This window comes from Propithecus coquereli, unplaced genomic scaffold (assembly GCF_000956105.1).
Source record: "Propithecus coquereli isolate 6110/MARCELLA unplaced genomic scaffold, Pcoq_1.0 Scaffold775, whole genome shotgun sequence".
Lineage (NCBI taxonomy): Eukaryota > Metazoa > Chordata > Mammalia > Primates > Indriidae > Propithecus > Propithecus coquereli.
The window spans coordinates 808,571-823,556 of record NW_012153896.1 but is presented as its reverse complement, the minus strand read 5'-3'; the positions used below and the strand labels follow the sequence as shown (position 1 = coordinate 823,556).

Sequence of the window (14,986 nt, the reverse complement as noted above, 5' to 3'; positions counted from 1 at the left end):
TCTAGAGCCACCTAAGCCTGAGGCTCCTGTGACTGGGGCCCATAGGCCATTTCCAAATGGCCTCAGCATGGGCTTCATTTTCAGATCCAAGTCGCTTCTCCTTTCTTTCCAACACCGAGGTCTATCTTTGAGTTTTAAGCGACACCAGCGATTTGCTCAAAGCCCAGGTGGCTCACCCCCACGACTAACTGGGAAACAAGGCCCGCCCAGCCTTTGTTGTCTAAACTGCACGAGGAGCCATATTTGCTTTCAGCAAAAGGTAGGCATGGTCGCCGAGTCAGAAAGGCAGAGCAAACCAGACACCAGCCGGGCGTCCCCACTTCTCCTCCATTGTGCTCCATCCTAGACTTTGAGAAAGTGCGCTCTTTCCCAGCCCAACTTCGGATTCACTCGGCTCCCAAGGCCCACCTTCCCAATTTGCAGTAGGGTGTGGTAGCTGCTTCCATACTGCCTTCATTTTTTAATAACATGCTCTTGGCTGAGAGCCTCAGGGTGTCTATTTGGGACCTGAGAATCACCCCGATGCACCCCCGCCCCGTCGGTTCCAAGGCCCAGGACGCCGCTGGAGTCGGGGCTCCGAGGTGGGCTTCTCCCGCCTCCTCACATCTTCCCTCCAAGCCCACTAAGTGGGTCCTAGTAACATAGAGACGCCCACACCACACCCCTGGGCCACCCTTACCCCTTGGGGACTCAAGGTTCTTCTAAACACCCCCAGAAGCCTCTGGCCCCCGGCGGCGCCCCCACCCCCCGTCCCCGCCGTCTCAGGGGGCGGGGCCCGCGCGCCCACCGGAAGGAGCGGGCGCGGCGGCGGGCGGGCGACGCTGATTGGCCGGGGGTCCTGACGCCGCCGCCGCTATAAGAGGCGAGCGCGCAGCCAGCTGCGCCAGACGTTCTTCGCCGAGAGTTGTCGCGGTTTCCTGCTTCAACAGTGCTTGGACGGAACCCGGCGCTCGACCCCCCGCCCACCCCGGCCGGCCGCTCAGAGCCAGCCCTACGCCACCTCCTCACCGCGCCTTCGGACCTCCCCAAGGCCCCCGCCGCCGCCTATCCTCAGCCGCCGCCATGACGACCGCGTCCTCCTCGCAGGTGCGCCAGAACTACCACCAGGACTCTGAGGCCGCCATCAACCGCCAGATCAACCTAGAGCTCTACGCCTCCTACGTTTATCTGTCCATGGTGAGCGCGGGCGGGCCCGCGGCGGGGCGGAGGCCGGGAGGGGGCCGAGCGCGGCCTCCCTCGGCGGGCAGGCGGGGCGGGGGTGTGGCTACCGGCGGGCTCTCCCCGCCCCCTCTCTGAGCTCTTCTGGAAAATGGAGGCTGCTCGAGGTCTCCCAGGACTTCTCTGGCGCAGAAAGTCTGGGCAGTTGGCGCTTTTCGGCTGTCTCTAGGAAAGCTCTCTTGTAGGCAGGCGCCGCTTCTGCACACTCCTGTATTTAAGGAGATCCCGGTTCCCTGAAATCCCGGGGTTGCCAGGCTTGCAGCCTGTGCAGTCGATCCTGTGGTTGGGAAGGTGGATTTTTGCACTCCCGTCCCTCCTTCTGCCTCCGATTATTTGGCCCCGAGGCCCTCCGTTTTCTTGGGTATCTAGCTCCCTCCCATCCTCCCACGGATGGCGGGCCTGCTGGATAATGGTGTCGGCTACCAACCTTGGGGGCTGGTGCGAGGTGGCTTATCTCGTGGGCTGACCCCTTTCACATCTCGGTTCTACTTATCTCTAAGTTCCACTTGTATTGAAGCGTATCTCTAGAAATCTCCCCTGTGCAGTCACAGAAGTGTCACACGGCCTTGTGCCTCAGAACTTAATTCTTTATCTTTTTTCCTAACTCTTTAAGAATTGTAGCTCACTAATCAAACTCTTAGTCTTGGGCAAGTTACTGGACAAGGGATTTTTCCATGCAGTAATCTGTGGAATCAGTTTTCCGAAATCCTAGTCTTACGTGGTATGGGGAGAGTCTTCCTTAGAATTGCTTTTTGATAGTGCAAATTATCCAAGATAGACATGTTCCAAATGAATTTGAAAACAGGCCTTGATTTCTATGACTGTCATTGCCTTTCAGGAACACTCAAATACAGTAAACAGCCAAAGCTGAAAGTCAAATTTTTGCTTTCTACTGATAGTGTTGACATCAACATATTGCCCACAATTGTCACTTTGCATGGGGTGTTAATTTTATAAATAAATCCAGCAGTCTGCTGTACAGCTACTGTAAAGCTCATGAGCGCTTTGTTTTAACCGTGCTTTAACATGGTTAATCCAGGAGAGAGGCAGGAGGGACTCATTGCAGGGTTATACTCCAGTACACTCTCTTCACATTTGGCGCTGGCCATGAGAAATTTTCTCTGTACTAATACAGATCCTCAAGACACTATGAATTCCCATGATATTCTAAAGGTTCCTTGAATTAAACGTTCAAGGTCAAGTTTCAATTTTCTATTTCAAAATAGAAACATTACTGTTGGATTCAGTCTGGGAACATATCTGCCCCAGTCTCCTTAGGCACTGACCCCCACATGCTGTGCTCTGAAAAGGAAGGCTAGGCTAGCAGGCCACTTCTACTCCTTGTAGTCTGGCACAGCTACCTTCCTTTGGGAATCCCTAACATAACATGTTCACGTTTCACTTTCAGTCTTATTACTTTGACCGCGATGATGTGGCTTTGAAGAATTTTGCCAAATACTTTCTTCACCAGTCTCGTGAGGAGAGGGAACATGCTGAGAAACTGATGAAGCTGCAGAACCAACGAGGTGGCCGAATCTTCCTTCAGGACATCCAGGTGAACAAAAGATCCTAGGGATGTCATACTTCATCAATCAAGCAGTACTCACATCAGAAATCATTTAGAAATTAGAAGTTGCCCTTACTTAGAAAACGGTGATATGCTGGACTTTCACCCTTTTTGTGCCTTTTTAGCCCTACCATCTAAACTAAAGTAGGCAAACAGGAATGGGCAAAGATGTTGAATAGGAAGCTGTTGTGAGAGGAAACTTGGAAGTCCCTTTTGCCAAAGTATGGTGGTTAGATGTTACATGCTTGTTGACTTGTGGGTTAATTGGTAGAGATTCATTGACCTAGAAACCAGACCACGATGATTGGGAGAGTGGGCTGTATGCGATGGAGTGCGCGTTACACTTGGAAAAAAATGTGAATCAGTCACTACTGGAACTGCACAAACTGGCCACTGACAAAAATGACCCCCACGTGAGTATTGGGAACCCAGGGAATAAATGGAGGGAAACATTTGCCTTAGTGGTTGGTAAATCTGACCACTAAATTTTGTCTCCATTCTGTTTTCTAGTTGTGTGACTTCATTGAAACACATTACCTGAATGAGCAGGTGAAATCCATCAAAGAATTGGGTGACCATGTAACCAACCTGCGCAAGATGGGAGCCCCCGAATCTGGCATGGCGGAGTATCTCTTTGACAAGCACACCCTGGGAGACAGTGATGAGAGCTAAGCCTTAGGCTTAGCTTCCCCATAGCCACGGGGTGACTTCTGTGGTCACCCAGGCAGTACATGCATGTTGGGGTTTCCTTTACCTTTTCTATAAGTTGTACCAAAACATCCACTTAAGTTCTTTCATTTGTACCATTCCTTCAAATAAAGAAATTTGGTACCCAGCTGTTGTCTTTGAGATCTTGGGATGGGCCAGAAATCTGTCTAGGCCCTCTTCTGGATTTCTTAGTGCCACAGTTAGGTTTCAATCACACTAATCAAAATGAACCACTTAGGAGACTATTTGTATTTATTAAACTATTCTAGTTTGAAAAAGATTCTAAGGTGTGGCTGTCTTGTATTCGGACAGGACTAAGGACTCCTCTCCTGATTCTGAATTGTATGTTTCCAGTAGTTCATTCTAGCTTTCACAGTTTTTATGTATAAAAGGCATTTAAAGGTTGAAGTAGTCCTGGACTACTGATTTTTGTTAACCATTAAGCTAACCATTCAATTCAGGCTGTCGTAGGAACGTATTCTTCAGTGTGGACAGCTATATGGCTGTGACCGGATCAGTGTCCTGCTGGTGTACATGCAGGTGAGGACCAGGCCGGTGAAGCGTCCCCCTTAGGAAACAGGTTAGGAATGTGCTTCATCCCTATTGAAAATGTGAGAAAGTTCACAGCATGAGTATGGAAGGTACCTTCATTTCAATACTAAATTTTGCAGTAGGAGGGCAAAGGTTGACATGGATCTTAAATAACATCCTTTCCTAAACAAGCCATAGGTGATTTGTAAAGTTCCCGTCTAACTGGGGAAGCAAGACTGAAATCGTTGCCCCTTCAAGTTTTCAATCACGATAGCTGTGTATTCTGACCACAAAAGTAACTGCTTGAAAACTAGAAATGGGAAGTTACACTTCCTCCCCGCATTATGATTTGAAGTGGGGTAGGGTGTTCCTAATTGGGTGAAAATGTCCAAGAAATCTGGAGTAAAGGGAAACATCTCTTGGTTTTATGGCAGCTTTGGGCTGACCCCAAGGACGCACAAAATTAAATATCTGCCCCCATCTGCCAGTTCCTGGGGCTGTGGCAGTACTTGGGTACCACCGTAGACCGTATGGGGAAATGCTCATTTGTCATCTGCCAGCTGATTCTGGGCAGTGAGTTCTTGGGCTACAGCCTAGAACTTCCAGTTCTGCCCTGTGGTTTTATGTCAGCTACCCCTGCTCAAAGTAAGCTGGGCCCAGTGCTAATATCTGCTCACCTAAGCTTGGCCTGCCTACCCTGGGGCAGTTCTTCCTCCAGCATCATTCTTGTCAGTGCAACCTCATCCTTTACCTGAGTCCCCAGGCAGTCTTTCTGGTGATGTCAAGCTCTTGGGTGAAGTGAGCAAAAGTCCCCAAAACTTCCTAAGGTCCCTACTGAGGTGGCCAGGTATATAACCCGGGCCAGTGCTGGGCATAGGTCCAGCATGCTGTGGCAGTGATGGAACCATAGGACACTGGAGGAAGGGTAGGCTCAGCAAGGCAGGCTGGGCTGGGGAGGGAGAGGGCTCACGCACACAGGGCAGTGCAGTGACCCTGGCCTGGGTGGAGGACAGACCTGTTTTCCAAGGCCCAATAAGGATCTGCATGATCTTTGAGTATGGTGTGTATGTTGGTTGCTGACTGGTCCAAATGTGGTTCTTTGAGATGTTCAGGGATCTCCGGCATATCCGTCAGGTTAAACTCCACAGTTTTCCTCCTCACATGAGATGCTTCTGGTTCTTCCACCAAGGCCCCGCCACCCTCTGGGAGCAATTCAAAACTGTTCTTGGCCCCAGAAGTCTCAGGCTTCAGGCTTTTATCTTTGGTGTCTACGCCTGCAACACTGTGAAGCCCTGGGGGTGCTGATTGTTCAGGGGGGAAGACCATGGGTGTGGGGCTGAGGGGTGTCTGGGGGGCACTGTAGTAGCCTGGCCTCTGATACAGTGGAGCGGACTTGAAGGCGTCCACCGCCTTAAGCTTCCAGGCCTTGATGTCTTCCTGGCCCCTAAGGTTCTGTTTGGCCCCCTTGGGGTTCTTGGACTGGCCCTCATGGAGAAAGGACTCCTTCTTGGGCCATAGCAGTTTGGTCTTTGAGTTTGTCCTGGGAGGATGGTGGTCATGGGACTGCAGCCCTAGGAAGCGGCCAATAATGCCAGGCTGAGCGTCATCCTCGTCCTCCTCCTGATTCGGCTGGAACTCCATATCTTCTTTGGGTAGGCTGGAAAGAAGGAGACACAGGGCTGAGCAAGTGGACGAAGGATCACAGCCTGACCATGCTTCTCTCTTACCCTGTCCCCTCCCTCCCAAGGCCAAGCCCACACAGCCTTCCTCACAGTGCCCCAACTCTCACCTCTCTCCTGATCCATCCTGTACCTCTCAACTGAGCCCTCAAGGCCCAGCTCACCTCGCTCTGTCCTGTGACTCTGTCTTGCCCACAGTTAACATACCCCCTGCCTGGCATTGAAGGGCCTCCTCTTCATCACTCGGTTCTTCCCTTTAAAATCCCTCACTCCAGGCAGTCAGAACCAGTGGTCCCCAGGTATGGGTGGTTCAGATCAGGCCCAGGAGTGACTGGGCAAGGCCAGGGATTTGTGGTTCCAACAGGGGAGCAACATCCGCAAAACGAGAAGTTTGGCTTCCTGGCAGCAGGCTTTCTGGGAGCCCAAGACCTTTACTCTGCAAGAGAGAGTATGGCCTGCCCTTGCCCGAGTCTGAATTCTCCCCGTGCTCCAAGGCCCAGCTCTAGGCCCAGCCAAAGGTGACTTCTCTTATACCCTTTTCCTAGGCATCTAGTACTTTGTACCTCTTGTACCCAGAGTTTGGGGCTTGGGTTTGAGCTCCCTCACTAAATTGTGCATTCCTTGGAGGCAAAGTCTATGCTTTATTATTCTGTTATCCACTTTCTCCCACCCTGACCTTCAGCTGCTGGGGTACAGACCACGCAGGGCTCAAAGACATCCTCCAGAAATGTTTCTGACCTAAGCAAGCCGAGCCCCCAGCCTTCATGTCACATTCCCAACCCTTCACACTAACCCATGGACTCTAGTTCAGTTTATTAGGATATTTGGTTCTTAAAAGAGCAAGGAGAGAACACCACTGGATACTGTGGAAGGAAACCTTGAGTATGGACCCTGATGTGTGCCAAACACTCTTCAAAGCCCTCTCAACTCCGTCATCCTGGGGAGAGAGGACCGTCTGGGACTGCCCTCCAGCACACTACATACGGCTCAAGAGGGATGCTGACTGAATCAGGGAAGTGGGAGCATGTGGAGGAAGGTCTGCTTGCTGTGCGGAGCCCGAGGCCTTTACTCTGTGGGACAAAGTCTACTCAGGGGGTACCTGTGTTAGCCTGGCCTCTTGCTGGGACGTGCTTGCTGCCCCTCCCCCATCCCAGGGAACCGCCCTTCCACTCCCCATGCAAACACCTTAGCTTATTAGAAAACATAGTTCTGGATGCTAATAGCTCTGGATAACAGGATCCAGGCCCTAACGTCCCACTGTATCACTGATCACTGGCTATTCTTTGAGTAAGTCCCTTTTTCTCTCTGGGCCTCGGTTTCTGGACAAGGAAGAACTTAGACTGGAGGTACCCAAGAGCACTTCTAGCTTGAGCACCACAAATAAGAGTGCAGAGGTGGAACCAGACATACCTGGCTCAGATGTGCTGTTTGCTAGCTATGTGACCTTAGTAACTAGCTCTGTTCTAGTAATAAGTTCTTAGGCAGGCACGTGCACTTGAGGGGCTTCCCACCTGGTTCCCTGGCACTGCCCACCTGATGTTGAAAGTGGAACCCATAAAGGAGGATCGGCGGAAATGGGCGGAAGCAGCTGTGTAGGGGGGCTGTGGTTCTGGCTCATTCCAATACATGTCCCGCTCTATCCGAGGCAGGTCCCGGTGCATCTCATCCACAGCCAACAGGGACACCTGGTCACCAGGGACAGAGGGAGAAGCCCAACAGAAACATCATTCCAGGCAGGGCCATGAACTGGCCTGATGGCTTGGAGAAGTCACTTCCCTCTCTCTGGACCTCAGTTTCCCTACCTGTGAAATAGACTGATGTCAACCTGCAGTCCCAAAAGTTGAGGTGAGAATCCTGTGAGTGAATGGTTGGCTGCAGGGGGCCGTGGGGTGGAAGGGGATGACAATTGACTGTGAGGCCTCCCTGTAGAACTGTGGGGTCCCCTTCCTGGGGGTCCAGTTTGGGGAGGGTCCATGGTATGGCCTCTCCCACTCTCCCCATACCTGTAAGTTCCTGTCGACAATCCAGTTGGTCTCAAAATCATCATCATCCTCTCCAAAGGGGTTGATGAGCTGCTCTGCCACCTTGGAGACAGGTGAGGCTCTGGAGCCCTCAGGTAGAACGCCTTGAGGCCCTGCGTCCCACTCTTACGCCTTAGCTCCTACCATTTCCTCGCCCCACGGCGCCCCTCCTGCCTGACCACTGTCTTCAAAGCTACAACCCCTTCCCTTCTGGACACTCAGCCCCTCTGACTCTCCTGAGCCCATCCCTCTCTGAACACCCACAGCTGTCCCTGAGTGTGTCAGTCAGCTGAAGTCACCACCTTTCTCTCACCGCACGTATCTTACCTGGAATTGCATTATTTTATTCATTCATGTTTTCAAACATTTATTTATTCATTATTGTCTAATGCAACAGAGATATATACTGAGGCTATGCTGAATTAAAGGGTGGTCCAAATGGGCAGATTCCTGGATACTAATCTCTGATATACCCCAGCAAAGCCCCACAGAGGTGATGAGCTGCCTTAAGGGTCCAGGGGACATCTTGCAAGCAATTGGGGCACCTTGGAGAATTTCAAGCATGAAAGTGGTGTGATCTGTTTTGATCTGTAGAAACCAAAGACAACTGGTGGGAGGGGAGAGGATATAGAGGCAATCACAAGTGCACACGTGTGTGTGTGTGTGTGTGTGTGTGTGTGTGTGTGTGTGTGTGATACACACGGACAGGAGGGGGAGAGAGGGAGGCCCACACCACAACTACCAAAAAATAAAGGAAGAAAGAAGAGAGGGAGAAGTAGGTGGGAAAGAGAAGGAAGGAAAGATAAAGAGGTGGAGAGAAAACTGTGTTTTCTCTTATTGGGAGGAGCACTGGCAGAGGTGGGAAGGAATACTTGGATGAGTCACCTGGGGTGGGGATGAAACACCCCCCTGCCCCCACAGGCATCTTGAGTAAGGATAGGTGGTTCCAATCTGCCTTCTAAAGGGCAGGGGTTAGTCAACCTCAGGGCTTTGTTTTACCAAGCAGAGGTGAGATGTGGCCTCACCAGCAGAGCCTGCCACTGCCACTCAGATTCCATGAATTCCCCTTGCTCTGGAAGCATTTGAAGAACATTCTCTTCAGGGGCCACCAAATGGTTAGACTGACTGAGCTTTCCCTGTCTTTCTTGCTGCTGAGTTCTGGGCCTGGGGTGAAGCACTGGAATCAGACACAGGCCTCAAGCAGGTTCCTCCCCTCTTGGGGCCTCAGTTTCCACATATGTAACAACATGGGGAACATGCAGACCAGCGCACTGTGTTTGGGGCCCAACATCCTGCTTTCCATATTTGAGACCCTCCTTTCCTGGTTGTCCATCCTTATCCCGGGCCGCTGCTGGCCAGGACCCCTCTGGCCATGCCTCCAGCCTGTCCAGGTGCACAGAGGCTCACCTTCAGCCAGCCGACATAGAAGAAGAACTGCAGGAATGTGAAGAGGGGCACGACCAGGTCCAGCTCGTGGCCTGGGTAGGACCTGGCCGGGTTCAGAAACTGCCGCCCAATGAGGCAAGCCAGGAAGAAGCTGTACACTGCCACGGTCACCACCTGAGAGGAGAGAGATGAGGAGGCGGCAGAAAAGGGCTGGTAGGGACCCTGAAGTCAGGAAGCTCCCGAGGCCGTGAGTCCGATGCCTCGTTCTGACTTTCATACTCATGTGACCTTGGGTCTCCATTAACTCCTCTTTAAAATGGGGATAATCACATTGTCTCCATTGGGCTGGACCAGGCAGGAGCCTGGACTCTTAGAACTTGGCACTTCAAAGTCCAGACCCAACTCCCAGGGTGGGCTTTTTATTCAGCCTCTAGGTGAACCCTTCTCATCACAGGCTACTTCCTAGGTCCTTCTAGCCTCAGTTTCCCAAAGGGGCAGCCTCACCAGCCTAGTCCTCACCTGTGTGTACACCAATGGGACACTGATCCAGTCGTAGGCATACAGATGTCCACACTGAGTACGCAGGGTGTTCATTTCCTGGGGGGCAGGAGGGAGGGATGGAGTCCTGAGTACCCCAGCTGTTCTCCAGGTACCAGGGTCCGGTGCTCGTGGTCCAGCCCTGGTTGTGTGGTCATGGGCAGCTCACTAAACCTCTCTATGCCTTAACCTCCTCATCCAGCAAAAAGGAACCAAGATCTCACAGGCTCACTTAGAGAGGAGATAGGAAGGGCATTTGAGGAGGAACCACCTTGAGCTGTGGAATCCTGTTGGAAAAGATGCTACAACCCCACCACAGACTCTGGGAAGACCCTCAGGGGCTCAAGCCTTTTCTTGGTAGGAAACCTTGTTTCATCTGGGCCACACCCTTCCCACTCCGTGGCATCCCCATCTGTGCAGCGGGCTCACGTTCAGCAGGCTCTGGAGCAGAACAGGGTCCCGGATTCGGCCTCCAAGCCAGGCCTTCATTGCCAGGTTGGCAAACCACACCCAGGGCACCCAGAACATGTTGTGTGGTAAGCTCCATTTTTCGAACTGCTTGTGTTCCGCGGGGGTCATAAAGCCTGCAGAGTAGAACGAAGAATCAGTGGGTGGGAGAACCTGCAGAACAGGTGCTGGCACCGGGTGACCAGACTGGGCCCCGCTGAGCCCACAGGGACCTTGGCACTCCTTTACCGTCTTTCAACAAAAAATTACTGAGCACCCACTATGGGTGTGGGCTGAGAACGTGGGAGGGGACTATCTTATTAACCAGGATCAGGTCGGGCAAGGCCGAGGGGGAGGCCAGAGAACGACGTCACAGACCTCCAGACTAAAAACTGGAGATCAGCAGGGACAAGGGCAGAGGGAGGTAGAGCCTAGTACCCCACCAGTTCCCAAGCCGCCACCCTTTCCCTGTCCCTCAAGGATCCTTAGCCCTGCCTCCAACGCCTATCCTTCCAGGGTAAGCTCCTGACTCCACCCCGCCCAATTCGGCCCCCAGGTTTTGGCCCCACCCCGCTCCTGGTCCCCCCAATCCTCGAGTCCAAAGGACTCAGGCTCCACCCATCTTCCGCGTCCGCCGTACCCGTCAGTCTCTGGCCCCGCCCACCCGGCCCCGCCCACCTGCTTGCACCAGGTGCTGGTGGCTGGGAAAGCGCTTGTAGACCGCGGTGCTGATGCTGCGCAGGATGAGCACGTTGCCCAGGTTGGCGTAGCGGATGAGCGTGCGCCGCAGCAGCCGGCCTTGCTCGTCCTTGCCCTCCACGAAGCCCGACACCAGGCTCATGAGGCGGTCGGGCCACGGCAGGTTCTCGTACTGGTTCCACCAGCGGGTCACGACCAGCGTCACGTAGAAGCCTGGGCAGGAGGCGCGGGGGGTGGGGCGGAGGGGCGAGGGACCGGGCCGCGGCCAGAGCCCAGCGCTGGCGACGCCGCCGTTTCTGCGTCTTCTGATGCGAGCGACCCAGCCCCGACCTTCCCGGAAGGCGTTAGTGGGTGGAGGGGGCCAGGCAGAGCCTCGCTTGGAGGCGAAAGCGTCAGGGGTTATCTCGCCCAGGAGTTCCCTGCCGACCCCGGAAATCCGCTAGAGCCCCTCCCCTCCTGCGCAGGGGTCCAGGGACCCTGATGTCGGCGCTTCCCTCGGACAATGGGGTTTTGAGTGCTGACAGCAGGACGTCCTTCCTAATGTCTAACTTCGGTGTCTCTGGCTGCGTTCTGCACACTGCCACAACTAGAGAGGCACGACAAGCCGCTGGCCTTGCTCCTCCCGCCCCTCCCGCCCCATCTTCCCGTAGTCCGCCCGGGGCCTGTCTGGGCGGCCACGGGACAGCCCGAAAGGGGAGCTCACCCAGCACGAAGGAAATGGGGATGAGCTGGATGTAGCTGTCGCAATACAGAGTCAGCTTCTCAAACAACAGCTGCTGTTCCTCTGTGAGGGCCAGCCTGGGGACGGGGAGATGTGTGGACACTGTGAAGAGATGGCTGAGACTGTAGGCAGGTCCCGCCCGGGGTAGGAGTGGGGCCACCTCTTTGTTGTCCCACGTCTTCCCTGTCCCTTCCACTGGCCTGGCCCAGGGCCCCTCCTCCGGCAGCCCCGAACTGGACAGGCTAGAGGAGGCTTCTTTGGGGAGAATCCTCACACCCCTGGGTGAGGCATAGGAGGGAAGGTCCCGCTGAAGGAATCAGATTTTGGCACCACTGACCCTTTGAAAGGAGCCAAGGGACAGTTGTTTAAAAAGCAGGTTGAAACAAAAGAGTGATCTTTAAAGAGAGGGATGCACAGGCAGAGCACAGAGGATTTTGAGGGCGCTGCAGCTACTCTGTGATGCTGTGCGGATGGGTACATGTCCCTGTTCGTTTATCCAAACCCAGAGCGCGGAGAGTGAACCCTGGTGTAACTGTGGACTTTGGGCGATAATGATGTGTCAGTGTGGGTTCATGGTCTGTGACAAATGTGCCAGTGTGGGGGTGCTGATAGTGGGGGGCCTGTGGGTGTGAGGGGAGCAAAGAGGCACATGAGAACTCTCTGTACCTTCTGTTCAATCTTGCTGTGAACTTAAAACTGTTCTAAAAAATAAAGTCTAATTTTTTTCTAAAAAGAGCCCCAGTGAAAACCAAAGAAGACCAATGTGCTTTGTTATTAGTATTATTAGGAACTCAAGAGTTTTATGGGCCTGCTGCGGTGGCTCACGCCTGTAATCCTAGCACCCTGGGAGGCCAAGGCACACGGATTGTTTGAGCTCAGGAGTTCAAGACCAGCCTGAGCAAGAGTGAGACCCTGTCTCTACTAAAAAAGTAGAAAGAAATTAGCTGGACTACTAAAAATATATAGAAAAAATTAGCCGGGCATGGTGGCACATGGCTGTAGTCCCAGCTACCCGGGAGGCTGAGGCAGGAGGATCCCTTGAGCCCAGGAGTTTGAGGGTGCTGTGAGCTAGGCTGACGCCATGGCACTCTAGCCTGGGCAACAGAGTGAGACTCTGTCTCAAAAAAAAAAAAAAAAGTTTTATGTATTTGATATTTTACAATCCATTGTAGTCATTAGTGGGTTTTCGATTTAAAGTGCTATCATATATTCTGTGATTATATCGGTTTTACATTTTATTATTTAGATAAACATTTTAATTAAAATATATGTTTTAAATTTGTACTGTGTGGGCCTGTGAGTGTGTGTGGGACTAAGTGAAGCAGGCCAGCTGAGTGGCCGGTAAGGTCTGTCCTCCGGGCCCTCCCTGGGTTGGAGGAAAGGTGGCTGAGGCCCTCCCCACCTGGGTGGAGCTGCCTTTCCAGTCTGACTTCTTTTCTCTCCCCAGCCCCCCCGCACCCGGTCAGGACCTCAGCTCAGCATCAGCCCCCAGGCTGGCTGGGAGGCCCTCTAGGAGCTCCGATCCCCAGCCACATCCCTCCCAGGCCCCCGGCCCCAGCCCTGCCACCTGTACCTGTAAATGAAGCGGATGGTGTAGTAGCAGAGCAAGAAGATGAGAAACTCGCCGTACAACAGCTTGTAGATGCTGCCCCGCCAGCACAGCAGCAGGCGGGAGAAGCAGCCCAAGCGGGCATTGGCCACTTGGCTTGTGTAGGTGATGGTCATGGCCAGGCACTGGGCTGCAGCAGGTGGGCTTGGGTCCTGGTGGGAAGACAGAGGGGGATGCCAACGGGGGCCTTTCAGGACCCCTCCCTGCTCTGGGCCTTGGTTCTCCCATCTGGACACTGGGAGGTGGATGAGGGGGTCTTCAAGGCCCTCCCAGCTTTGACTGCGTGTGGGAGGTGGGAACCCAAGACAGTGAGCCCGGAGGCCGCCCACATCCTGGGCAGGGCAGACCCTAATAGGTCTGTGTGTTGGCATGTGCCCTTATATTGTATGGTGACAAAGGCAGTAACAACAGCAATGTCCACCCACTGAGCTCAGGTCCTCTGAGCCAGGTAGTGCTCTGAGCCCATCTCGGTCATTAGCTCCCCAGGCTTCCCCACCTGCCCTGGGGTGAGAAATAGGTAAGGGACCAGGTCAGCCAGGTCCACCGCCGTATTCCCACCCCCAGAACAGAGCCTGGCTGGTGGAGGGGCCCAAATGTCTACTGCGTGTTGGCCCCAGGGCCTTTCTACCTGCTGGTGCTCCTGCCTGAGGGACAGTCTTCCTCAGAAAACTGCACAGCTCTTTCCCACTTTGGAAGGGATATTTCCTACCATCCTACCTGGCACTCTCTGCTCCCTTACCTTGCTCAATTTTTCTAGATAGCAGTTATCACTACTTGAAATTACACAGGATAGCTGCTTTTTCATTGCCTGTTTCTGCCTCAGGATGGGAGCTCCTATTGCATCCTCATAGGAGGTGCTCGATAACAAGTTGCTGAAGCAGTGGGTGATGCCTCCCCTACTTGTTCCGATGCAGCCACACTGGCTGTCTCTCTGTGCCCAGTGCACACCTAGCTCATTTCTACCTCACGGCCTTTGCACAGACATACGGCTGCCCGCACACCTGACATGTGCTGCCTGTGTGTACACATCACACACACATATGCAAAGACAGTCATCCACCCCTGAAGGCCCTCAAAGCCCCAGCCCAGTCTGCCTGGGGCATCTCCTACTCACAGTGGGGTTCCAGGCTGGTCTGACGATCCCACAGAAGGTCTGGCCACTAGGCTGGTGGGACTCTCTGGGACTCTGTGGCCAGTGCCCTGTCCACACTTAGACGCTGGCACTGCCCACGTGTGTGCTGAGCAGTCACTTGACTCCCTAAGCCAGGGCCTCCACAAGGGAGCCCTTCTCTTGGTCCCTTCTCGTAATCTGCTCATAAGCAACGACCAGCACAGCCTGGCCAGGGCTCCTCTAATTCCTTCCTGGGGGGCGTTGGGCTGACACCAAGGCTGGAATTTAGGGCAACACCCATCTACCATGGCCCTAAAATCCAGAGGTTGAGAGATCTTCTCCACCAGTGTTCTGACCCTTGAGGTCTTGCAGGGAGATTTGGGTGTGTGTGTGGGGGGGGGGGGTGCGGTTGTAACTGGGCTTCAACAGCTGTGCCAGGAGCTACCCAGGAAGGGGAAGCCTCTGCCCAGGCCTTGGGGTCTTTGATAGCCCTGTGGGCTATGGCAAGAATACCAGACTACAGTCAAAAGTCCCAGCTTCTGGTCCTGGCTCTGCTACCTGTATGTGGTGACCCTGGGTGGGTATCTGCTCCTCTCTTGGCCTCAGTGCCCCTGTCTGAAATGGATGGTCTTGCTCTGGAATTTCATCACCTCAGTAAGAGTGACAGAATTCTGCATATGCTGGTCAGGAGCTCTGATTGGCTGCTGGTGACATCATGGGTTTTTCTGGTCTGTGATTGGTTGGCAGTACCC

At 53.6% G+C, this 14,986-nt stretch overlaps 2 protein-coding genes across 4 annotated transcripts; one reads left to right on the top strand and one right to left on the bottom strand.

Annotated features, from left to right (window-relative positions):
- Window positions 1-792: 792 nt before the first annotated feature.
- Window positions 793-3,621, top strand: FTH1 (ferritin, heavy polypeptide 1). The gene is made up of 4 exons (XM_012662705.1): window positions 793-1,176; window positions 2,627-2,773; window positions 3,073-3,198; window positions 3,296-3,621. The coding sequence occupies exons 1-4, from the start codon at window positions 1,063-1,065 to the stop codon at window positions 3,455-3,457; spliced, it is 549 nt and encodes a 182-aa protein (XP_012518159.1). The 5' UTR covers window positions 793-1,062; the 3' UTR covers window positions 3,458-3,621.
- Window positions 3,622-3,689: 68 nt separating this feature from the next.
- On the bottom strand, window positions 3,690-14,780 carry BEST1 (bestrophin 1). 3 transcript variants are annotated; one of them, XM_012662703.1, is made up of 11 exons: window positions 14,238-14,780; window positions 13,088-13,275; window positions 11,497-11,591; window positions 10,773-11,006; window positions 10,077-10,231; window positions 9,630-9,707; window positions 9,132-9,284; window positions 7,707-7,787; window positions 7,237-7,388; window positions 5,040-5,681; window positions 3,690-4,093 (listed from the first exon to the last, which is right to left on the bottom strand). In XM_012662703.1, exons 2-11 carry the CDS (start codon window positions 13,237-13,239, stop codon window positions 4,075-4,077), a joined length of 1,761 nt encoding a protein of 586 aa, XP_012518157.1. In that variant the 5' UTR covers window positions 13,240-13,275; window positions 14,238-14,780; the 3' UTR covers window positions 3,690-4,074. The 3 variants fall into 3 exon arrangements, with proteins under 3 accessions (XP_012518157.1, XP_012518156.1, XP_012518158.1); XM_012662702.1 differs by lacking the exon at window positions 13,088-13,275; XM_012662704.1 differs by lacking the exons at window positions 7,707-7,787; window positions 13,088-13,275 and having other exon boundaries at window positions 3,734-4,093.
- Window positions 14,781-14,986: the final 206 nt, after the last annotated feature.

What these genes read in the sequence shown, in the direction of transcription:
- BEST1 (XM_012662702.1), bottom strand. Translation starts at nt 14,542, where the DNA reads ATGGTAGATGGGTGTTGCCCTAAATTCCAGCCTTGGTGTCAGCCCAAC. An exon ending in CCCCATTTCCTTCGTGCTGG is followed by an intron (nt 11,007 to 11,496) that starts GTGAGCTCCCCT and finishes CCTCCTGCCCAG; the next exon opens with GCTTCTACGTGACGCTGGTC. An exon ending in TTGTCGACAGGAACTTACAG is followed by an intron (nt 7,389 to 7,706) that starts GTATGGGGAGAG and finishes CCTGGTGACCAG; the next exon opens with GTGTCCCTGTTGGCTGTGGA.
- FTH1 (XM_012662705.1), top strand. Translation starts at nt 1,063, where the DNA reads ATGACGACCGCGTCCTCCTCGCAGGTGCGCCAGAACTACCACCAGGAC. An exon ending in CCTACGTTTATCTGTCCATG is followed by an intron (nt 1,177 to 2,626) that starts GTGAGCGCGGGC and finishes TTTCACTTTCAG; the next exon opens with TCTTATTACTTTGACCGCGA. An exon ending in TCTTCCTTCAGGACATCCAG is followed by an intron (nt 2,774 to 3,072) that starts GTGAACAAAAGA and finishes TCATTGACCTAG; the next exon opens with AAACCAGACCACGATGATTG.